At 45.4% G+C, this 24247-nt stretch overlaps 1 protein-coding gene across 15 annotated transcripts in view; it reads right to left on the bottom strand.

The window, feature by feature from the left end:
- Window positions 1–24247, bottom strand: part of AGAP1 (ArfGAP with GTPase domain, ankyrin repeat and PH domain 1) — a 640400-nt gene that overhangs the window by 102015 nt on the left and 514138 nt on the right. For 7 of the 15 annotated variants that reach the window (XM_034955413.4, XM_034955412.3, XM_034955410.3 and 4 more), the window contains one exon: window positions 14682–14756. The exons of 7 other annotated variants lie outside the window; for them this stretch is intronic. In XM_034955413.4, the coding sequence (XP_034811304.1) occupies window positions 14682–14756 (75 nt within the window). Of the gene's footprint in view, window positions 1–7352; window positions 12569–14681; window positions 14757–24247 lie in introns of those variants that run through there. One more of the 15 variants, XM_055109249.2, reaches the window with a different exon arrangement.

Here is a 24247-nt window from a genome sequence, read left to right as displayed (position 1 = left end):
AGTGGCTCACACCTGTGATCCCAACACTTTGGGAGGCCGAGGCAGGTGGATCATCTGAGGTCAGGAGTTCAAGACCTGCCTGGCCAACATGGCAAAACCCCATCTCTACTAAAATACCAAAAAAAAAAAAAAAAAAAAAAGGCTGGGTGTGGTGGCAGGCACCTGTAATACCAGCTACTCAGGAGGCTGAGGCAGCAGAATCACTTGAACCTGGGAGGTGGAGGTTGCAGTGAGCCGAGATCACGCCACTGCACTCCAGCCTGGGTGACAAGGAAAGACTTCATCTCAAAAAAAAAAAAAAAAAAAAGGATGTATTTCAGGAAGATCCTAGAAGGCAGGTTTGTGAAAGACAGGTTGGTGAGCAAATGAACTGATAAATATGTAAACAAAAAAAAAACTAAATAAAAACAATACTGACTATGACTGCTAATGACAATGTCTACCATGGGAAAGGTCAAAATGCTGGAGAACGTGAGAGCAGCGGTGAGGACATGGGAGTTACGATGTCATAGGGCCTTGTACTGCTCTACTGGGAGAGGTAAGGACTCACTTCACATGTTGGTAAGTAAATTAAGTCCATGTGGTAAACCTCTGCAAGAAAATAAGTAGAATGTCCAATTTCTCAACCAGAAGAAAGAAAAAAAATTAATAAGAGAAAGAAGCATGATTAAAACTCCTTAGCCGACGAGGAATAGAAGAGAACTCCATTACCTTGGACAGAGATAATCTATCCCGAAACCCCACAACGTCACTAATCCTAAGGGTGAGATGTCAGAAACATACCTTTGAACACTCAGTTACAGGATGCTCAAGACAAGGACACCCACTGTAACTGCTTTTTTTCATCCCTGCTACCCGGTGTATTAAGTCAAAAATAAGGGAATGAAAGACCGAGAGATTGGAAAGGAAGATAAAGACATTCACATGGTATATGACTGTCTTCATAGAAAACCCCAAATCACCTACAAATTATTAAAAATCATAACAGCAGTTGGCAAATGGGCAAGGTATAAGATGAATACAAAAATATTAATTGCAAAATGTACACTAGCAAACAAAAATTGTATTTAAGCATGCCTTCACAAATAATAGACATATATTTCTATCTCTGAGGTAGCAAAGTAGAGATACAAAGACTTGTGAATGAGCTAAATACTTCCCTAAAAGTAAGAACATAAAGGACCACTTGGTATCTGCAGCCACTCAGAAGAGGTGGCAAAGAGAAGGCTTTACACTTTGCCTGGAGTTGATGGATTAACCAGAGCCTGAGGGTGGCCTGCTCAGGTTCAGGTCTCCTCTGCCGGAGAATGAAACCCGGGCTAATTGGCTAATTACCACGAAACACCAACAAGGCCCAACAGAGTAAAGAGGAAACAGATGCAAGACACCCCGGCACCCAGGCTGATGGGCACCAGCTTCAGGTAAAGGCATGGATTGGGAAGGTCAGCCCCATGACAGACCCTGCTGACCCTGGAAAGCACAGCTAAGCTTCGCATCCTAAGGACCAACTGCAACCCCAGACTCACTTAAGATATTCTTTTTTTGAGGGGGAGTCCTGTGCAGTAACTCTAAACCTGGAAAAGCACAGGACTATACAAATAATGAAAAAATAAAGACATGAATCGCAATCCCCAGGACCAATAGCTCTGTGATAAAGTGTGGTGGGCAGGAAGCTGTGCCATCTCTGTGATCCCTGGGTATGGTCTGTCTCTGACGTGTATGAAGCATGCACAAAGGCCCTGTGATCACAGGGCAGGTCTGAAAGCCACGCTTTTCCGTGTGAGTAGCAGTTCACCATGTAGTGAGACGCCGATGAACAGCTCTTTGGGGTTTCTGTTCTGTTTTGACCGGATGGTTCAGCCTAGCCCTGGAGAAGCAGAAGATGGCCCCCTCTGTCTCATCAATGCGGGGTCCAGCATCAGCTCCCAAATCAAGAGGCAATGGTGCTTCTGACCCTGGGCTGGCCTCTCCCAGGCAGGCTGTGCTGATGGGGACCGGGGCTGAACTGTGATGCAAACATCTGGGACACCTGGAGGGGAGAGGCTCAGTCTGCCCTGGGGGAGGCAGGGCAGAGGCAGGAGATGGAACCCTACATGCTCAGCGCAGAGGCGGGCACTGGCAGGGGGACTACCCTGTGTCTTCTTTTGGATTTTCAGGCCCTGAAATTTATGACAAGGGTCCAAACAGCTGGACCTTGCTTCCTGAGGAAGGATTAACATCTGAGCACAGAGCCTAATTAAGGCCACTCTACACCAACACTGCCGAGTGGAATCCAGCTATGCTAGGCCCATGTGTTTCCCAGGATCCTGTCTTTAGGTGGCTTCATTTTTTATTTTGAGGGAGGGTAACAGGTGAATACCCATACGTAGAGTTTCAGATCTAATTTATATCTGCCATATGACTTTTCTCTGCCTCCCAAGATTAAAAAAAATAAGCACAAGGATTATAGAGCAACTGCATAGTCATGTTACAACTTCCAGGAAGAAATCTGTTTATCCATAACAAATCTACTGCATGGAATAATAAATATAGAAAATAATACCACTGGGCTCCAAATTCTGTCAGGCACAACGCCAGGACTTTACAGCCATTTTTGCGTGTAATCATTTTCCTCTCTTAAAGTGGCAGTACTCTTCCTCCATTTCCTAAAAACAAATTAACATTTAAAAAAACGAGCTCTCCTTGGGAATCAAAGACGGCATAGGGGCTGGAAGGGTCTCCTAGTGGCTTTCCGTTATCTTCTCCTATTCCTCATGCCAAGAGAACAAGATGGTTGGGCCTTTTGAAACTAGCTTCCCCAGAAATCTCTCAACAGTTTGTCTTACTGTCCTTCTTTTTTTAATTTTTATTTTTTTCTGAGATGGAGTCTCGCTCTGTTGCCCAGGCTGGAGTGCAATGGCATGATCTCAGCTCACTGCAACCTCCCCCTCCGAGGTTCAAGTGATTCTCCTGCCTCAGCCTCCCGAGTAGCTGGGATTGCAGGCGCCTGCCACCACGCCCAGCTAATTTTTGTATTTTTAGTAGAGCTGAGGTTTCGCCATGTTGGCCAGGCTGGTCTCGAACTTCTGGCCTCAGGTGATGTGCCCGCCTCAGCCTCCCAAAGTGCCGGGATTACAGGCATGAGCAACCGTGCCCGGCCTGTCATGCTTCTTTCTAACTGATGTCCGGTCACACAATCAGGTCAGTCTGGTAAATGCTGGGGGACATGGTACACAGAAATGGTGGTCCTCTGGGCCATCCACGTGCCACCTGCCGGGTGTCTGGCTCCCTGGCCAGCACGGGGAGCAGGGATGGCCCCATCTATGTTGGCCAACTGGAGCACGTGATGTCCCTGGCCGCTCTGATCAGTCCTGGTGGGGGCACATGATCAAGTGTCCTCCAGGGTTTCACATCTGAGTTGTGTCCATAGAGTGCCTTCCCCTCTTATCTGGGACCTGTCAGGACATGGCCCACAGGTGCAGGTGCAGGTGCCTCTGCCCTCTCCATGGGAAGGAAAACTTCTGTTATCAGGCCACTCCCTGTGGACAGGTATGAATGCTGCTGCCCAGCAGAGTGAAGCCAGGGATGGGAGGTGGCAGGGAGCCTGGTGCCTCTGAGGTCCCTGAAGCTCCTGCCTGTCCTACAGTTCATTACATAAGACATCCATCCATCCATCCATCCAACCACCCACCCACCCACCCATCCGAGAAGGAGTCTCCCTCTGTCGCTCAGGCTGGAGTGCAGTGGCACCATCTCAGCTCACTGCAACCTCTGCCTCCGGGGTTCAAGTGATTCTCCTGCCTCAGCCTCCTGAGTAGCTGGGATTACAGGTGTGAGCCACCACGCCCAGCGTCTCCTTTTTTTAAAACTGGATTTCTGGTGTTACTAAACCTGGTTCTGACTAATCCAGTAGAGAAGATCTATCCTGGTGGTGATCTCCTATGTGCTGCTCTGGTGACTTTATTAGGTCAACACCTAGCAAATCTCAAGATTTAATCCGTGTTTAATCCGTGTTTACACTTTGGTGGCACTGCAGTGACCATTTACGCTCATTATGTAAAGAGTGAATAGATTTTTGGACCCAATTTCCCTTCTTCTGTGTGGAGAGAACAGGAACATGCTCCTCCTAAGGTTCAAAGAAGAATTTTTAGCAGATGATAGAGCCTTATTCAAATCACCGATGGCCCCGAATGGCTGCAGCACATTATGAAGTGACATGGTGATGACATTTTACTTATGAGCAACTAGATTAAAAATGATCAAAACAGTAATTGGCAGTGTGAGGCCCATCAGTCAGAGACAGAGCCGAGCATTACTCTCCACTGCCACCCTCACTTCAAACGTGCAGAACGAGCATGTGCCTGTGAGGATGCCCTGTTCGGAGCTTTCATTTTTAGTGGTGTCATTTCACTAATACAAACTACCTATTTGTGACAACTGCAGTGGCTTCTATTTCATTCACTGTAAAAACAGATTTCAGGTTGTAGAAGCTCCTGATGGTCTATCTATTAAAAGCATGTTGAAGTTTCAGATACACACACAGACAGCAAAATTAATCCCCCTGTTCCTGAAAAATCAAGATGCCACCACACCCCAAAGCCTGAAGTAACAGACGGTGTACTGTTTCCCAGTGTGACATTCCAGGGCTTAGCTGTTTAATAAAGTTTTGTGATTGGGCTCACAGGGATTTAAACAGTTTTCTGTGTTCAACGGTTAGCTGTGGAAAGGTCCACTATAATAGTATTTTAGCACCATGAACCTGTCGAAATCAACCTGCCCAATTATTCCAAACGACATTAATAACACCGGATATTACACTAATTGTGTCCAGTTTCTATGCAGACAAGGCCCCATGGGGCTAATTTTGCCTCCTCAGGGGCAAGAAACTTAGCCATCAGACTGATTTCACAAGGAATCCCTCCTCATTACATGAATCTGGGCTGTCAAACTTTTTTTTTCTTAAAGGTTAATGGGCCAATCCGTCATCAATTATTTTTTTGCGGAATTCTAGCAGACAAAGGGTTAAAGGGCTAAAAGCAGCTGAAAACCGTTTCACATTTGGAAGTTGCTTTCAACAGGAGGCATCTGACAAGGATGCATGGGGGAGAAGTGGGTGCGAGGGGAGGGAAGGAGGGAGGCACAGAGGCACACACAGGTCTCAGGGAAAGGGTCTGGGGAAAAGGACAACTGCACTGTGCTCTTGCAAAGGCCAAGAGGACCTGGATCTGTGTCCCGAGCTATGATGCGAAATGGCTCAAAGCTGTTGATGGGGCCGGGCGCAGTGGCTCATGCCTATAATCCTAACACTTTGGGAGGCCAAGGTGGGTGGATTGCCCGAGCTCAAGAGTTTGAGACCAGCCTGGGCAACATGGTGAAACCCCATCTCTACTAAAATATAAATTAAAAAAATTAGCTGGGCATGGTGGTGTGTGCCTGTAGTCCCAGCTACTTGGGAGGCTGAGGCAGGAGAACTGCTTGAACCCGGGAGGCGGAGGTTGTAGTGAGCCAAGATCACACCACTGCACTCCAGCCTGGGTGACAAAGTGAGACTGTCTCCAAAAACAACAACAACAACAACAACAACAACAACAAACAACTGATGGGTGCAGGTGCAATGCCGAGATGTTTCTCTTCTGAATAGAAAAGGGCTCAAGGAGGATGCAGAAGTCACTTACTCCAAGTTCTTCAATGACCGGATGAGAATCTGGGTCCTGGGGAGAGAGGAGGTTCTCCCAGGGTGCCCTATAGCCTGAAATCCAGGCTCCTGAGGCCCATCCAGTGTTCTATCCACAAGGCTAAGCATCCTTTGTGACACATTTAATGAGAAACCCGTGATGAACATGAAATGGGATATCGCAACGGTGCAGAGATGACATGCTCAGCCTGGGGGACAGTCATGTTTGCTGTACGAAGAGTGCAGGATCTACCAAGCCCAGAGGCCTCCAGACAGCACCACTGAAAAGACGGGACAATACAACAGCCAAGGCCCGAGCAGAAAATAACCATCTTCTCCACTCCTGACCTTGGTGAAAGAATTGGGACTTCTGTTTTAGGACACACCACAAAGCCGTGGTGAACACATTACCACCGACGCTTACCTTCCGCCAAGCCCTTTTTCTTTTTCCCCTCTTAACAAGGGAGTTTTCGCTATGGGTTCTCCCAGTTTCTGTCTGAAGTGGAGCTCCAACTTTGGGGTTCTCTCTCCTGGAACCTACTTCCCACCCTGCCATCGACGGACTGGTGCCCATGAGCAGCCCACTTCATCTTTCTGATCTCAGCTTTATCTGCAAGGGAGGTGCCAGGCTGGACCCGGGATGACAAAGGGAAGCTCTCTCTCCTTTTCTTTTAAAAACAGACATTCCTAACTGTTCCTGAAGAGCCTGGTGCAGCCCCAGAATTCCTCTTCACACAGTTCTCCAGGTAGCCACTGTCAATGCAACGGGGTCGGAAACTCAGACGGAATATACTCACTACCTTGTGGTCTTTCTCCCTCTACCATGACCCTAACAGGCAATGTGTGGCAATGTCACGCACACACCCGGGCTTTAATGCTATTTTTCCTCATACGCTTTGTAAAATCCTCCAATATTTCTGTTTTAAAAGCATCTATTAAATAGGCGTGTGGCTTAGATATTTTACCCAATTATGACAAAAAGCGCACACGCTAAGATGTCAGCCAAAACACAGTATTAGAAAGTCAGTTTTTATTTTCAAATTTTCTCCCATTTTTGTAGGAAAAGACTGATGTGAAAGAAAGCCTGCTGACCGGGTGCGGTGGCTCAAGCCTGTAATCCTAACAGTTTCAGAGGCCTGGGAGGGGGGGCGGATCCCTTGAGGTGAGGAGTTCGGGAGCAGCCTGCGCAACATGGCAAAACTCCATCTCTACCAAAAATACAAAAAGCAGTTGGGTGTGGTGGCGGGTGCCTATAATCCCAGCTACTCAGGAGGCCGAGGCATGAAAATCACTTGAACCCTGGAGGTGGAGGCTGCAGTGAGCGGAGACTGTGCCACTGCACTCCAGCCTGGGCAACAGAGTGAGACTCTCTGTCCAAAAATAAAAGACAAAGACTGTAGGCAAGCCTGGAGAATATGGACCAGGGTTGTACAGAACCAAGAAACCTATGGATATACTTAGTATACTTGAGAAGTTATTAATTTTAAACAAAAACAAAAGATCATTATAAACACACGCAGTTCACGGTTCTCAGGTAATTATTTTTGGAAACTCTGAATTTGGTCAATATCTTTGTCTAGCCAAGAGAGTCCAACAGAGGTGCTGTCCTCTGGCTTAATTTAGAAGAGTGTGATTAGTTCTGTGAAGAAGCAAATCCCCACAGGTCAATTACGAGGTTAGGAATGTTTAACAACTAAATATTACCATGGGAAGGTTCTCATGACAAAAAAAGGACATTTTTGTTTTTCAAACACATTATAAAAAGCTGGGATAGCAGTTCAAGGGCCACGTGTAAAGAAACTCCATTTGAAAGCTTTGGCTTCCAGAGCTGTAGGGTGCCATATGTGCCTTTTTTTTTTTTTTGAGACAGGGTCTCTGTTGCCCAGACTGGAGTGCAGTGGCTTCATCTCCGCTCACTGCAACCTCCACCTCCTGGGCTCAAGTGCTTCTCCCACCTCAGCCTCCCAAGTAGCTGGGACTACAGGCATGCGCCACCACACCTGGCTAATTTTTGTATTTTTTGTAGAGAAGGGGTTTCACCACGTTGCCCAGGCTGGTCTCGAACTCCTTAACTCACGCAACCTGCCCACCTCAGCCTCCCAAAGTGATGGGATTAGAGGTGTAAGTCACCATGTCTGGCCCATGCCTGTCTTAAATTAAGAAAAGACTCCAAAACAAAGCTCTTGGGAAAAAAAAATAGTTATCTGACCGCAAATTGAAAACATCTTGTGATACAGCAGGGGTGAGTGTTGCTGTCTCCCTTGTACTTTCTCTGTCCCAGACACCCTGTGAAAGCTCCAGGCCCAAACATTCAGTTTAGAAAGACAAAGCAACGATAGGCACGTGTGGTGATTTATCTCGTTGCTAAGCAGTAACTGTTACTCATCCTGACACACTCCCCGCTTTGCAGAGGTCCCCTGGGACTCCTAATTATAGGAATAAGTGAGCACGGCCATGTTGGGCAGGCCTAAGGCGGGTTCCTCTGCAAGAGTCCAGCATGGCCATCAGGAGACCCGGGCTTACCAGGAATCTTCAGCGGCACCCTCCACTGTCCACGGTGAGGGCTTCCTCTCCTAGGTGCTGCTCAGCGCTGAGGTGATTGATACCCAAGACTGTCATCCTTTCAAAAGGAGGGGGCTAGAAAAATGAGCAATCTTGCTTCTCTTCCCAAAACGTCAATTCTAGTTATTCCCCGTGCAAGGGTTTCCTAAATCTGAAGTTATCTGTATTAGTTCTTTTTTTTTTTTTGAGACAGAGTCTTGCTCTGTCGCCCAGGTTGGAGTGTAGTGGCACGATCTTGGCTCACTGCAACCTCTGCCTCCCTGGTTCAAGAGATTCTTGTGTCTCAGCCTCTGGAGTAGCTGGGATTACAGGCACGCACCACCATGCCCAGCTAATTTTTGTATTTTTAGTAGAGATGGGGTTTCACCACGTTGACCAGGCTGGTCTCGAATGTCTGACCTCAAGTGATCCACCCACCGTGACCTCCCAAAGTGCTGGGATTATAGGTGTGAGCCACTGTGCCCGGCCTACCTGCATTAGTTCTTAGTTGGTACTGCTCATCACTGAGGAGGGCTGGCTTTGGCCAGCTCTGCTCTGCACCAATACATTAAAAAGGGCTACTGAATAGTCCACAGATATTCTCCATGGAGTCTTTGGGTCATTTTTCTATTAAATAAGTCTGTATAGCAATTTAATAGCAGCCACGGTGGCCAGCTTCCCTATGTGCCCAGCTCTGTGGGAAGCGCTTCATAGGCTTCACTTCATTTCTTCTTCAATTACCCTTCAAGGTAGGTTTTATTGTCTCCATGCGAGGAAGAAAAGAACAGAGAGGAAGGACAGACCCAGGAAAGCATCCCAAGCCACACAGCTGGGAAGTGGCAGAGAGGGGATGAGACCCAGGCGTGTGTGACTCCACAGCTCACGCTTTTAGCCAAATTTCTACAACTGACGATTCTTCTCAGATGACAGCAAATGGAAGCAGGAGGGTAGGTGTAAAAGTCTAGAAAACAGATTAAGTTTCATTTCTAAATTCCCCCCTATGCTTCATGGGCAACACTTCTTTTCAAATCTCTGTTCCTGGCTACATAAACAACGTTCAAACACTGCAATTTTCTTTGAAAACAGAGAGAATCTGGGTGCTTGAGTACTGGGGCTTACTGGTCCTAGGCAAGGAGCAATGCAGGGGCCATGTTCCACATCTCTAGGTATGTTAGCTTGCTGACTCCTCCCCACAACCCTGTGCAGTGGGTGTCATCACCCCAGTTTATAGGTGGGGAAACTGAGGTACAGAGAAGACACATCAAGAACCCAAGGTTAGAGCTATGAAGTGGGGATGTGGGACTGAACCAAGACCACCTGAGTTAAGATTTGGGCTTCAGTCTGGTGCCCATGCCTGCCTCATACAAACAAGAGCAATGATTCAGTGTGAAAGAGAACCCATCCGAGCCTGGAGAATGATCACTGCAGAGAGCAGGTTCTGGAAGGCAGCCTCTCACAGTGGGGACCCGCACGGGGCATTGGGGAGACTGCCGGGGCATTTGGCGGGGGCCTTGATCAGACACTGCAGTGAGTCCTTCAGGAAACACACAACACAATGGGTCACAGATTGTCAGGCAGGGCTGCCTTCTTCTTCTGCTGGAGATGATGATGACAGCTGTCTGCAGATCTGTGGATCATCTAGTCCCCTCCACTGGTCCTGGTCCCAAAAGAATCCTCGGCACACACCTCACACTCAAGCCTAAGGGTGCTGCAGGCTCTGTACTGAGCCCCGTCCAGGTGCAGGCTGCTGCCTCCACCCGGAATTCCAGCCCCGTCTTCCTGAGAGCTCCTGGGGCTGACGCCTGCCCTTCTCCCAGGCTCGGTTTCTTCTTTTATAAAACAAGGAGGAAAAGATCTCCCTCTGCTAGGGGTGCATGACAGGATGTAGGAAATTGCTCAGCACTGAGAATGCGGTCACTGTGGTTCCTGTCACATCCCGCAGGCCGTGATACCTGTCCTGACCCCTAAATCAAATGTAGTTCTGCTCTCCACAAAGCCCCCAGAGCATCCAGGGCCTCTTCCCTCCTTCTGCATGAGATCCTTTGTGCAGCCTCCTAGACTGACAGTAAACTCCCTGAGGGCAGTGGGCGGGTGCACCCTTACCCTCTCCATTGCCCCAGCACCCAGCGCAGGCAATGGCGCATCCCAGCAGGGACCTGAGAGTCGGGAACAAGGAGGCAGGCCTACCTCACACTCAGCAAGACCATCATTCTCAGATGTGGGCCTGTAATTTGTTTAACTGTGAATGAGTTGGAAGTCTCAGAACTGTGACCAAGAAAATGAGTGTTGGAGGGAATGGCCAACAAGTTAGGCCTGCTCACATCTGCTCAGAGGAACAGTGACCATCTGAGCTGTTCAGTGGAGAAGGCAGGTGCGGGTCTGACTGCAGGCCTGAGGCTCGAAGCTGTATCTGTCATGAAATCTCCAAAAGGAGGTTTGCTGTTTCCCCATGGCAATGCCTATGCTTGGAATCGCAGTGTCGGGGAGACTGGGTTCCAGCGATCTGGCCCACTGTGGTGAACGGAAGTACCCAAAGCAGAGGTTTCCCAGGCCTGTTGCTGGGGCGAGCTCTAAATCCACAGAAACGGGCCTTCATAGACGGGCTCAAATTGGGACTTTAGGCCAGTACTGAATCTGGCTAACACTTGGATGCAAGCGTCATCACCTATTTGAAGAGGCCTATCTTAAGTATTCATTCTGCTGCCAGGGAATGGGCTTGGCACCCCAAGAAATGCCCCCTTGTTTCCTAACACCTCTCTCCTTTATCTATTTAGGTACTGGAAGTACTTTTCTTCTGCAAAAACAGAGAGCTTAAATGCTCTTGGAAGAGCCCATGTGTTCACCCAGCTCGCAGCAGATGATAATGTCATCTGTTTAGCTGCATGGGGTAGGTGAGGCCTGGAGATGGGTCCAGGTGTTGTGCATTTCTGCCCTGCAGTGCAGCGAAGAGGCCTCCCTCCCGAGTTTCCTCCTGCACAACGGCCACTCTTCTGCCACTTGGTCCTCTTTGTTCTTTCTCCAATACATTTACTTTCAGTTGAACATTCGTGAGTCTAGCCTCAGTCATCTGGTATTTAGATCTTATTCTCCCTTGGGTTGGGAGACAGCTGTTAATTGGAGGATCATACCATTAAGACACCCTTCCATTCACAGGTTCCTGAGATGTTAAAGTTACAGCTGCATTCTGGCTGAAGAAAACTCAATTTCACCCATCTTGAAGTTAATTGTTAAAAAGCAACAAAAGTTTGTACATTAGTGCAATCATATATATCCAAAGTTTCTATCTCGGTTTCAGTGTTAGCCATAATGGACAGACAAAAGATAAAATATTTTTGTTTTTTAATCTTGTCTGTGCGTTTCCCTTGTAAGTTTTGTTTGTTTTTATCCACTCCTGACATCCATCCACAAACTCCTTCCACGTGGATCTGTGAGCAGGTCCCACAGTCAAGAGATCTGGGCACACGTCCTGCCTCTGGAACATGCTAGCTTGTTCTGCAGAAAATCACTTGAGTTATCAGAATCCCAATTTTCCATCCGTAACATGATACCTACCTGGCAGGGGGAGTGTGAAGATTAAATGAGATAATGTGGTCCAGAGGCCGGAAGAGAGAGGACATAAAAGAAAAAGGGCTTCAGAGAGATCCTTAGACTCAAACCTTGGCTCTGCCTGTCTCTCCTAAACCAGGATCCTGAGGAAAGTCCCAGAACAGCTGAGTCCACTCCCAGCTCCTAGTGGGTGGTCTCCTCTTATTCTTGAAGCTCAAGTTCTCCCTCTAGACACAGGAAACTCCAGTGTCCACCTTACTTAGGTGGTGTTTTTTGGGTGCCTTTGAGTAAATCACTCAAGTGGACCACTTTAAAAGATACTCCACTTGGGGATGGATATATTTAGTGTAACATTCACGACGTGAGGTTAAAACAAAAGTTAAAATGTTCAGGATACAAATTTTCATGAAGGGTCACTTTACAGACAGTGAATATGTGATAACTTCATACATCAAAAGGCTGTAAATCAGAAAGGAATTTGACAATTATTTTATATAATTTTATACATTCTGTAATGTATTGTTTTTTTTTTTTTGAGATGGAGTCTCGCTCTGTCGTCCAGGCTGCAGTGCAGTGGAGTGATCTTGGCTCACTGCAACCTCCGCCTCCTGGGTTCAAGCGATTCTCCTGCCTCAGCCTCCTGAGTAGCTGGGATTACAGGTGCTCGTCACTATGCTTGAGTAATTTTTTTTTTTTATTTTTAGTAGAGATGGGGTTTCACCGTGTTGGCCAGGCTGGTCTCAAACTCCTGACCTCAGGTGACCCACCCGTCTCAGCCTCTCAAAGTGCTGGGATTACAGGTATGAGCCACTGCGTCTGGCCTCAATTCTGTAATACATTATTAAAAACCGTATGAAATGAGATTGTATGTGTACAATCTTAAACCCAAAGTAAATGAAGAATGCTGTCTTTTAATTGAAAATTCATACATGACCTTGAACACCAAATAGAAACTTACTATAACTGAGAAAAATGAAAGAAATTGTGAGGGACAATTGGATATGCAGTCACTATTTAATATCCCCAGGAATGCCTTTCATAGCTACTGACAGAGGGACCCCATGTTTGCAGTGCTATCCAGTACTGACAGATTTCAGAGAGGAATTCACGCTCTCCGCCCCTCCGAGGTGCTGGGCAGAGCAGATGCTGTGTATTACCTGAGAAGCTAAGGCTGAGAAGTTCGCACTGCTGCAAATCCTCACTCCTGTTTCTACTGGGTCCCATGTCACCCACCAGTGTCTCCAGGAAGGCCCATCAGCAAGTCTCAGGGAACCATTTGCCCTCAAGGCTAAGGAGGTATGTCCCCTTGCTGTCCCCCAATTTTCTATACACTGCATTTGAAACCAGACCTCACAATTTTTTTTTAAAGGCTGGAAGTCAATAAACAAATTCGTTGCGACAAACCCACATGCATACCAAAAAAAAGAAAAAAAAGCAAACCCAACATATTTGGTAAGGACACAGGGAGGAGAAATGATATGCACGCTAAGTTGAAAAACATTTAAAAAACGGTGAAAAGAGTACACTAATACCCTTCAAAATGCAACAAAAATGATACTGAATGACCGTTTCTTAACTTCTATTCTTTTCCCTCTTTCATTTGGTTATTTCTTGAGTGCTTTGAAAGAAGATACCAATGAGGCCAAGCTCCATTCGTATCTTAACAGACAACAATTTTCCCTTGAGAAATGAAAAAAAAAATTATGATTAAAAAATGGCTCTTTAACAAGCCATAGTGAAAATGTAGATTTGTTTTCCAGATTTCTTTCTTTTTCTTTTTTTTTCCTGGCTGAGAGCAGGGCGTTCAGCGGCAAGACAGGAGTAATTGTGAAAGAAAGAAAAAAGAGGATGGTGATATAAATCAGCAAAGGTTAATGACCAGGATGTGAAGAGAGGGACTTGTTTACAGAAATAACGTGCAATTTAAAATTTACAAGAGATTTAATGCCACTGCTTGGCAATCGCTAAAATCAACAGCCCAGAAAACAGTGACATTAAGAAAAATATTACAGTTATAATAATCCCCAAATAAGTCAATTAGTGTTAGGGCACGAGCTTGCGATTACTTGACCCATTTGGCTTGCACTTAAGTGAAAAAAAATTTCCCCCTATTATACCAAGATCGCTGGATCGTGACCTGCTTTGCATCACACGTCCGATACCCCCGCCGCCTCCCTTATGTGCGCTTGGGCTGATGGTGGTGGTTTTCCCTTGCCTGGCATCAAAGTAATTCCGACCCTTGACATTTGTAATCATAAAAAAAAGGCAATTTATAATTATGTTGTTCAAATGAAGGTGGGGGAAAAATTCAATCTGCTATTATACAAAAGCAATGACGGCTGTCTTCGGTGAAAAAAGCAACGCAAGTCAATTTGTGAACTTTGGCACCAGACGACCTTTAGAAACACAACAAAATACTGAATTTACAAGCAATAGCAGCCCATGCAAATGGCCCGGGCCTGCCTGCCTGTGGATTAGAGCTGCAGAGAGCATTATGGAGAATGCTTCCACAAAACAAATTAAGACTGTTACTTAAATGTCACGGCACACTATTGTATTTGGCTACAGATCATTACACCTGATACTAACACTTTTAAAAACTGTAATAACTTGGGAAATATTACACTGAGTGCCCACATGTATAAAGGAAAAGAAAAAAGAGGAGAAAATAGGTTTCTGAAGTAATTTAAACATCACTACTCTACGACTGAAGGGAAAGGTCAAAATTTAAGTAAGCTGAAAGGAACATGAATGGTAAAATAAAACACACAAACAAAAAGATGAAAAGACCACAGGAATGACTCTGCAAACACAATAAGGGAGCATGCGGCTTTGGGCAAATCGCATTTCCATGCCTGTGTTGGAAAGGAAGGGGCGGGCAGGGGATGAGACGGGAAGAGGCAGGTGGAGGTGTGGGCGGGTGGAGGTGCGGAGGCGTTACCTTCGGTGTTGGTGCTGCTGCTGTATATATTTCGCAGGCTACCAACACGGTTTAGTTTCCATGCTTTGCGTTTGGCTGCATCCCGAGAGCAGAAAGGGGAGAGGGGAAAAAGAGAGAAAACAAAAAGGAAAAGAAAACAAATGAAAAGGGGAGAAAAAAAAAAGGTCAAAGTAGCACGTGACGTTGCCTCCGAGCTGTCTGCGCGAAGCGGGTGGGTGCCATGGAGCTCCCTGGGCTGAGCCCTCCAACTCCTCTGCGGTGAACAGAGGAACTCAGGAAGGGCAGAGGTGGAGCAGGGTCATCAGGATTGCATCTAACGTCAAAGAACTACCCACGCGCAGAAGTCTGCTTCCCCCTGCTGGGTTTCACACGTGGCTACTCAAAACAGCACAAAAACTGGCCTCTGCCTTGGGAAATGATGACACCCTTTGAAGGAGCTATGATGCCAGTCGCCACAAGCCCTTTGATTCGGCCACATATTAGGAGCATGTCAAATCAAGAGAGCTTGGTTATGAGCAGTTCATGCCTATGTGTTGGAGAAGGTAGGTTTTAAAACCAAGAGCTGTTAAAAGTGAAGTTGTCTTCCCCAGACAGATTTTGATTCAGGCAATACCTACAGCAGCAAAACCCTAGTGCCATTCTGCTGTCCTGGAGGGAGGAGTCTATTCTCTTTGACACTCGGGGGAGTTACGGCTCTAAATGGAGCTCCTAGGAACCAGAAGAGCAAATGCCACCTCAGGTTCTCAGGAGAAAGGACAAAACGCCAAGTCACCGACAGTGGGACGCTGGGTTCGGAAGAGAACCAATTTAACAAGGGCGCAGCAGGCCCACCACTCAGGCTGTGTGCAGTGCCTGGCTGGCTCACTGAGATGGGGCCCCCACCCTCCAGAGACACATTCTCCACCCCACCAGGCCCTTACCCTCCCAACTATCACTCAGAAATGCTGACATCTGTGGCAGGGAAGACATCGACTTGAGGCGTTCTCTCCGCCCTTCAGGAGACATTTTATAAAAACCCAAGAGTTAAACAGGGTGGCTCAAGTCTTCAGGTAAATGCAGGCAAAGGCACAGCCCCAGGTCACAGGGCTAGAGGGCTTGGCCTGCCGTGCAGGCAGGTGGAACGGAATGTTTAGTGGCAGTCACTGTCATTCACCTTCTGAAGAAGGGGTCTCACAGGACCGTCTGTCTCTCTCAACTTCCACAGGCAGGAAGAGAAACCAGTGCAGGCTCCCACTGGGCTCTGTGTGGCCGTTTGTTTAATGCAGGTGAGCAGCACTTATCTGGGACGGGCAGGCCCTTACCCTTCCAGAGGCAGGTCTTAAGCCCGCAAAGCAGGCAGCCAGGCTGGCCCTCTGGTTCCCAAGGCATGAGTTGGCCAACGATCAGCTCCCTAATCAACCCCAACGTGTTCCTGACTTACGACAGGTTAACTCATCTTGCCTGCTGTAGTGTTTGAGCCAAAATTCTCCATTTCGAACAGTACAGCTGAGGCTGTGGTTGTAGCTTCGGCGTGTGCACCAAGTTCTGGTGGCCAGAAAATGACCCAGGGTGATGACTAGGCCCCTGGGATGAGTTAATGACCCAGGGTGATGACTAGGCCCCTGGGATGAGTTATGTTGCAGAAATGAATCTCAAGTGCTTCTATCTACACTGGATTTCTTTGTAGAGACAACACAAAACATACGCGAGAAACCTGAGCCTTTAAGGAAGCAAATAAAATTCTGCGATAAAGCACTGTATATTTAAGATGCAAATTTTACATTATTCACAAGTAAAAACTAGCTGTGATTTAGTTGCCTCTTGATTTAAAGTGATATTAACTTATTATAACTAAACACATCTAACAATTCTTTTGCAGTGTGAAAATCAACAAATAGGCCAGGTCCTCACGTCTGTAATCCCAGCATTTTGGGAGGCTGAGGTGGGCGGATCACTTGAGGACAGAAGTTCGAGACCAGCCTGGCCAACATGGCAAAACACCGTCTCTACTAAAAATACAAAAATCAGCTGGGCATGGTGGGGCACGCCTATAATCCCAGCTACTCTGGAGGCGGAGGTTGCAGTGAGCTGAGATCGTACCACTGCACTCCAGCCTGGGCGACAGTGAGAGATTCCGTCTCAAAAGAATAATAATAATAATAATAATAATAATAATAATAATAATAATTTAGTAAAAAACAACCTCTAAACTAGCAGGCATCTGCAGTTTTACAGGATACAGGTCTACATTTAATTTTTCACAAGTGAAGACTTCTTTATGTCTATACCTTCAGGTTTCTTCACTATCTATAAGGTCCTACCTAAGTATCTGTCTCAGGTAACTCCAAACCTGGGAAAAGGATCTTCAGGTACCCACCGGTACAAATACCATGCATGAGGAACGAAGGAAACCAAATCTGTCCCGGGTCTCAAATGTTTGCTTTAGAAATGCTTGATGGGTATGTACCAGGGGCCCCAGGCATGATGATGCAGAATTAGGCATGGGCTTAATTTTTAACTGCTGCAGCTCTGGTGTCTGGGACAGTATTTCACAAGTTCCAGAAAGAGGTAGCCATGAGGAGGCTGCACTCCTCAAGAGTACAACTTACCTCTTGCAGCAATATTTACATATAAATAGGCAGAATGGAGGCTGGGCACCCCTCGGGAGGGGAGAGGTGCCGGAGTGCAGGAAGCCTCTTTCCTCACCCGCTTTATGCCTTCCATTTTTCACACTCTGCTCTCCCATTACCACAGGATGTATAAGCAGGAAGTGAACTTGCAGCCCGGCTTTCTATTAACCTATTGATGAAATAATCCATTTTAATGTGCAAATGTCGTGCCTGTTTCTTCCCCTTAAACAAATGGACGTTTTCTGGCTGATACCAAGGTCCTGATACGTGCATCGGTCTCCGGGGGCATTGATTGCTCTAAGTTCCCTTGTTTAGAAGCTTCTCAACGAGAAAATACAATCCTATTATCATCAATAACACCTTGGGTTATGTCGGATGCTGCTGCCTGGAATCACTTTGAGGGGCTACGGAGACACTGTGACAAATGGAACCAGGAGGCTCCGAGCTGATGTTTGGTGCCACCCGGCCACTGCCCACCACTGGCAGCCTCTCTCTGGTCTCAGGCCTTTGGAATAAAAGGTGATTCTCGGGGACTTCAGGGGGACTAGCAATAGACTAAACTTTCCGGGTCTTTATTTTCATTCAAATTTTTAGTAAAATTCCTGTTCTACTTTCAGGAATACAGTTTCTTCCTCTTAAACACAGGCTAACTTATTTTGATTTTGTTACTAATGTTATTTCTCACAAAACCTATTATTCTAATATCAAAATTTCACCTGTTATTGAACAAAAAGGCAGCAGGGTGTGAGCATTCCGTTAGTGTTTTCCATTCTGCTATTTTGCTTGCTGCATAAGCAAAAGTCTCTTTCGTAAACAGAGTTTCACAATGCCTCCCATAGCTATGTATGCGGCAGGATGTCTCAGCACTGTCTTACGTGTTTAAAAACACATATGCAAATCTCAATGGACATGAAATCCCACAAGTATAATTCCAGATGTGGTACAAACTGACTGTCAGTCTCCAGCGAGACTGATCTCTTCTCACTTTAGTCTGCAAATTAAATGGAACTTTCTGAGCTCTAATCTGGGTAGGCAGAACAGTCAGTGGGCCTGGGAGAGAATGCCACTCGTGGGAGGACAGCACTGTCCCCACAATGGTGCCAAAACGTGAACCGTGAACTCAGGTGAAACACAAGAGTGCTACATGTGGGTATCACAGCAAGAGGTCAAACAAGGGAATCATCACCGACTGCTGGGAATTTAAAACACACATGGAAAACTCATCATCATGCTGGCTGGAATGTATTTTCTTTTTTCATTTTTTTGAGATGGAGTCTTGCACTGTTGCCCAGGCTGGAATGCAGTGGCGCCAACTCGGCTCACTGCAAGCTCCACCTCCCAGGTTCAAGCCATTCTCCTGCCTCAGCCACCCGAGTAGCTGGGACCACGAGTGCCCGCCACCACGCCCGACTAATTTTTTGTACTTTTTTAGTGTATTTTCTAAGGATTAAAAGGATCAAAACTTTGAAAAACTCAGGTTAAGAATGCAGAGAGACTCATTCCCAAACTCTAAGACAAAATGTTTATTTATCCTTGTGTAATATAACAATGGTATTAATTTTCCGGAAAATACACACAGAGCCCTCCTGTTGAGGAACACCAAAGGCGTTAGCAAACTGAGTTCATGAGGCAGTCTTTGAATTACAAAGAGAGATCACTGTGGCACCTTCTGGTACCACGATCCTAACGTGGACAAAGTGTGCTGATGTCTACACTGGCTATGTATGGACTTTCTACGTCTTCAGGTTGGCAGATGGGATGGGTGTCACTCCACTCATGAGGGTCTCATGTGGTGCACAAACAGTGATGCACTTAGAAAAGAAAGTGTGATAGAAACTTTAATTCACAGAACATTTCTTAAGGCATCTGATTGTTATAAACAGCAAATCTTGTGTCTGGATGACCAAACGAGGCCTGGCATAATATACTCAGCTCCTTATAATTACTAACAGACAGTCACGATCTTTTCAAAGACAGACAGAAGGGGAAAGTGTGCAGCTTACTACGTCTTTCTACTAAGTTAGAGTAGCTGGAATCATTTAGCGTTAACAGCTCCCAATTATTACACCTCTCCCTATTTTTAGAAGCTACAGCTTTTCATCTGGGTTCCTGCGACATGAGGAACTTCAATTTTTATTTTGAAATAAAATTTGTTAATTTGTTTCTCTAAAAGTTTTTTGTTTTTTTTTTTTACTAACACATGTGAATGCCTGAAAACTTATCACTGAGACTTAAACTTAACTGAACACTTCAAACTGAGACTCTTTTGACTGGCTCTTTATAAGCAGAATAAAAATATTCTTTAGTCTGCTGGCATGCTCAAACGAGCAGGGTTTTATTCCAAACTCTTCCTCCATCATTGTACCAGGAAACCACAGGCTTATTAATGTCACCTCTGGTCTCCTCCTGACAGCACTCTTTGTTGATCAGATAAATATTCCTCAGATAGCTGATTAAAAAATGATGCAGCGCCGAGGCTGTGTGTCCAAGGCGCGTCAGCCATGTTGGACGTCCAAGTGTGCATGAATTACATCCTTGGCGTGAACCGAGCAGGGCCAGCTAAATGAGGCACGCTGCAGCCCTCAGAATCAATTATGAGAACTAACAGGATCTTTTTACCTCCATGGAGGAAGGGGATGGGTTGAAGAGGTGTGCCACTCATTTCTAACAATGTCTTGTCTTTGAAGGAAACAAATAGCCCTCTCTATTCATAGAAGGGAGCGTAAATTTGTACCTCTAAGAAAAGTCAAATGATCACCTTGTCAGACAGCACTACTCTGTCCACATCAGACATGTATTAATTTATTTAAAAAGACGCCATCAGTATAAATGTCACTGTTGCAGAGGGGAGCGTCTCTGCTCCTTGGAGTGTTTCAGGCTGACTGCGGCACCAGGATCCTTTACACAAAGATCATCCCCCAGGAACCTCGGCAGGTGTGAGCGGATTCTGCTGTGGTTTTGTGTCACTTCCAGTTTAGTGCTCCCGGTATCCCGTGATCTTTTGTCCGTGGCGATTTCATTGTGAGGTTAGAGATTGGGGATTTCTTTTGTGCTGGCCATTTGAACGTTCATTTGCTCAACAAGACGGTGTAAATGTTCTGTTCTCTTATAAAAAGGCAGTGGATTTCTTTTTTTCATAAGATGCAACCCAGAAGATTCTTCGACTATGTGAACTCACTACTTTAGCTGTGAAGGGGCTTGACATGATGGCCGCTTCCTAGCGGAGAGCTCACAGAGAAGGAGTCATGTTGAAACATCAGTTCAAAGGGCCTTTGAAGGGATTAAACAAAACCCGAGGCCAAGCAAATATATAGGACACGTGTTCAGTAAGGAAAATAACTTTGCCGTGATCAGTTTCTTGCAAGGCCAACAGTCTTCGTAATTTGGAGCCACAAAACACAGAAGATAAAACACCTAACTAAGTAAAACTCATGAAATAAAAGTCATCAATCTCCAATTATGGAATTTTAATCTGGTTTCCAACAACTCACAATGGTTCTTTCTTTACAGCAAATATGATTTTCACATTGGTGGCTTCCTTCAACCTCTTACTCTGTGAAAACTGCCAAGGCGTTCTACATAGTGGGCTAACGTAGGTGCACATGGAAAGACCATCAACCCGGGAAAATAAAAACGAAGCAAGACCTCTAGGATATGCAATAAAACCAGAAGTTCCAATTAGGTAGAGAGTTGGTTTTCCCTTTGGCCTAGAAACACGCAGAAGTGGAGATCAAGGGTACAGGTGCACCCCAAATCCACTGGGTATTTCAGTACAACACCAAGAGTATTAAGTTTTCACAGGGACTGAAAAGAAGTGAGTTGAAGTAGAGTATAACTTCATGATAAATTTCTAATGTAGACTTTTTGTTTTGCACATTGTCAGATGAACGTGAGAAATGCATCGGTGAAAAACAGAAATTTCTCTCCCTGTTTTCACGGAGTGCCTGTTCATTTTGCAAAGGAAAGGCTTTTTTGGAGGATGGCTTGTCAGGGAACTGACACTGAGGCTCCATGGCTCCTGGGCTTCCCCTACTTCTGGGTATATGACAACAGCATGAGAACAGAAACCGACGAGGCCTTGGGTGTGGTTGGGCCCCAGCCAGTATCATGACGCATCCCCTGCCTGGAAAATAACTTTACCGTGATCAGTTTTATTTTCTAGGTCTAGTTATTCGGCTGCACAGTGTTATATGCACTCCAACCATAACATATATTAGGACTGAATACTTGGCAATCCAAATTGAAAACACACACACAGCAAACCAAATTCTCACTTAGAAAAAAATGAGGTTCAAATTAGTTTTTCAAAACCAAATGACGTGTGGAGTAAAATGCACCTCTTTCTTGTGAGATTTGTTCAGTGGTGGTCACACAATTGTGTGTGTTGAGCAGCACTGGTGCCTGGGAGCAGCCGCAGGTCCCCTGACTTCTGCCCCTTCTCACGTCCCCTCTCCAAAGACTGGCTCGCTGCTCTGTGAAGCGGATAGCAGGCTGGGGGCTGGTGATGCCGAGAGGGGAAGGCTGGTGAGGAGGGGCCACCTTAGCCCTCCTGAGACAGAAATGAGTGATAATGGGAAACATTCATCTCTTTTTTTTCCCTCATCCCTTTCTTCTTTTTAATCTCCTCTAACAGAATATATTGCAGGCCCTTTGGTTCTTTTTTCTTAAACACAAAATCTTTTTCAAAAATTCCAAAAAAATTGTTTTTTAATAAAACTCCAAATTGTGTTATCATATTTCAAAGGCAATGGCCAGTTCAAGCAACTAATCAGAGGTATAATTATGTAATGACTGCTGCTTGTGCTCTCACGCAGGGCCGTAATTGAGGGGCTGTGATCGCTGGACCACCAGCCTCCACAATGGCAAACAACCACCCTTCTTGAAGTATTTGATCTGCCATCTTTGTAGTTGAGTTCTGACAACTACAGCGGGTGAAATGATACACTTCAGGGTTATCCAGTCAATCATGTTCCTCTTATATGTAAGCCATCTGAACTGAAGACTGGTGAAAATATCTACTAGAGATAATTTTAGCTTTTCCATTTAAGGACTTCTCTGGAAATTCCCAAAAGTATCCTGACGTGTGGCTTGAGAAATCATGAAAACCATAAGATACATGGCATTTATTCAGTCAATCAAGCATTAATACAAAGATCAGAGTGGAAAAGCAAAAGAAGAATTCCCAACTTTGGGCTCTTCTTGCTATTATGGAAATACCTTCCTTTAAACACTCACAGATTTCCTCCCATGAAACTGCTTTGACCTTAACTTCACAACTTTTTTAGCAGGCTCTTTGGTTACTGTGAATGAGTAAACAAGGTCATTATTAATCTGGGAGGGCCTGAAAAAGCACTGCAGGGCTAACACAACAACGGAATAAAAAGTGTCTCATTTCTTTCATTTAAAATTAAATACATCAACTTCATTCAGGTTTCAGCAAGAACTCACTGGAAGACTAATATTATGGCAGAAGCAAAGTTAATTTTATGTTAGTTTAATATGAATAAGCCATGGCTTATCTACCTTTTCCATTTTTCCTTTAAAGTTCATATCCGTACACACACACAACTATCACATTGTAAGCGTAACTCCAACAGAGACCTTTGTTGGAGTCTCTACAAAAAAAATACTATTTTTTAATGTAAAGTATTATGTTTCCATAGTTTTCCAACCTGTCCCTTATAACAGTTGCATCATGGAGGTAGTATTAACATAGTTGTAGCCATTCTTTATGTTAAAACACTTAGTTATTTCCAATTTTATGCCAGTAAGAATATGAAATCTGTTAAATATAGATACAGATGGTTACATATAGAAATATTTGTAGATATATATGCATATGCAGGTTAGTATACACATATTTCGTTCTTTACTCTGTTGGCCAAGAGAACCAAGAAATGGCACCCCAGAAGCAATGAGCACGCCTAGCTCCAAGACACTGGTTTCTAATACCATTCTCCAGTAAAAGGAACTAGAGCTCTTTGGGAAACAGCCGATTCTAAGATTGTGGCAGGAAAGATACAAAATGCACCTTGTACTGACAGAAAGGAAGGAAAGGGCTCAAACAAAAGAAACCCCACAGAGATGGGGTGTAGGGCAAAGAGGGTGCGGGAGCAGCCAGAGGAGCCCCCAGGAGCCAAAGGTGGAATAACCTGGGCCACAGCAGTATTGGATAGCAGCCTAGAATACAAAATAAATATTCACAAGTCCACATGAATACAAATAGACAATTGAATATATTCATAAATGGGGGAGAGAGACAGATCTCCCCTGCAAAAGAATTCTAAAAAATTTACATAGACACCCCACCCTCAAGGACAGGGGGTCTAATGCCCAACTCCTTAAGTGCACAGTGACTTCCTTCCAAAAGTTCAGTATGGGCTGCGGAGGGGCACAATGACTTTACAGCAGAATAACTTGACAGACACTACCTCAAGTCAAAGGATCAAGGTCAACATCAGCAGCCATAAATAAAGTTGATGGTATATACCCTTGACAGGATAGGATGGAAATAGCACTTCACCCTGTGGTCTTTCTCCACAAAACCCGTAACTCAAGATGAAACCTGAGAAAAGCATTGCACAAATTCCAGTAGAGGGATTCCTATCATACACCTGGCCCAGCATGCCTCAAGACCTTCAAGGTCATCAAAGACAAGAAAAGTCTGAGAAAATGTCCCAGCCAAGAGAAGGCTAAGGAGACATGACAACGGAATAGAATTTGGATCCTGGAACAGAGACAGGGCATGAGGTTAAAGCTAAAGAGATGCAAATAAAGTGTGGACTTTAATAAAAACATATCAATATTGACTCATGAACTGTAAGAAATGTACCATACTAATGAAAGAGGTAAACTAACAGGGGAGAGGGTGGGCATGGTGGCTCACACCTGTAATCCCAGCACTTTGGGAGGCTGAGGTGGGTGGATCATTTGAGGTCAGGAGTTTGAGACCAGCCT

Source organism: Pan paniscus, chromosome 13 (assembly GCF_029289425.2).
Source record: "Pan paniscus chromosome 13, NHGRI_mPanPan1-v2.0_pri, whole genome shotgun sequence".
In the NCBI taxonomy this organism is placed as follows: Eukaryota; Metazoa; Chordata; class Mammalia; order Primates; family Hominidae; genus Pan; species Pan paniscus.
Note: the sequence above shows the minus strand (reverse complement) of the source record. Positions and strands in the feature narration are given on the sequence as shown.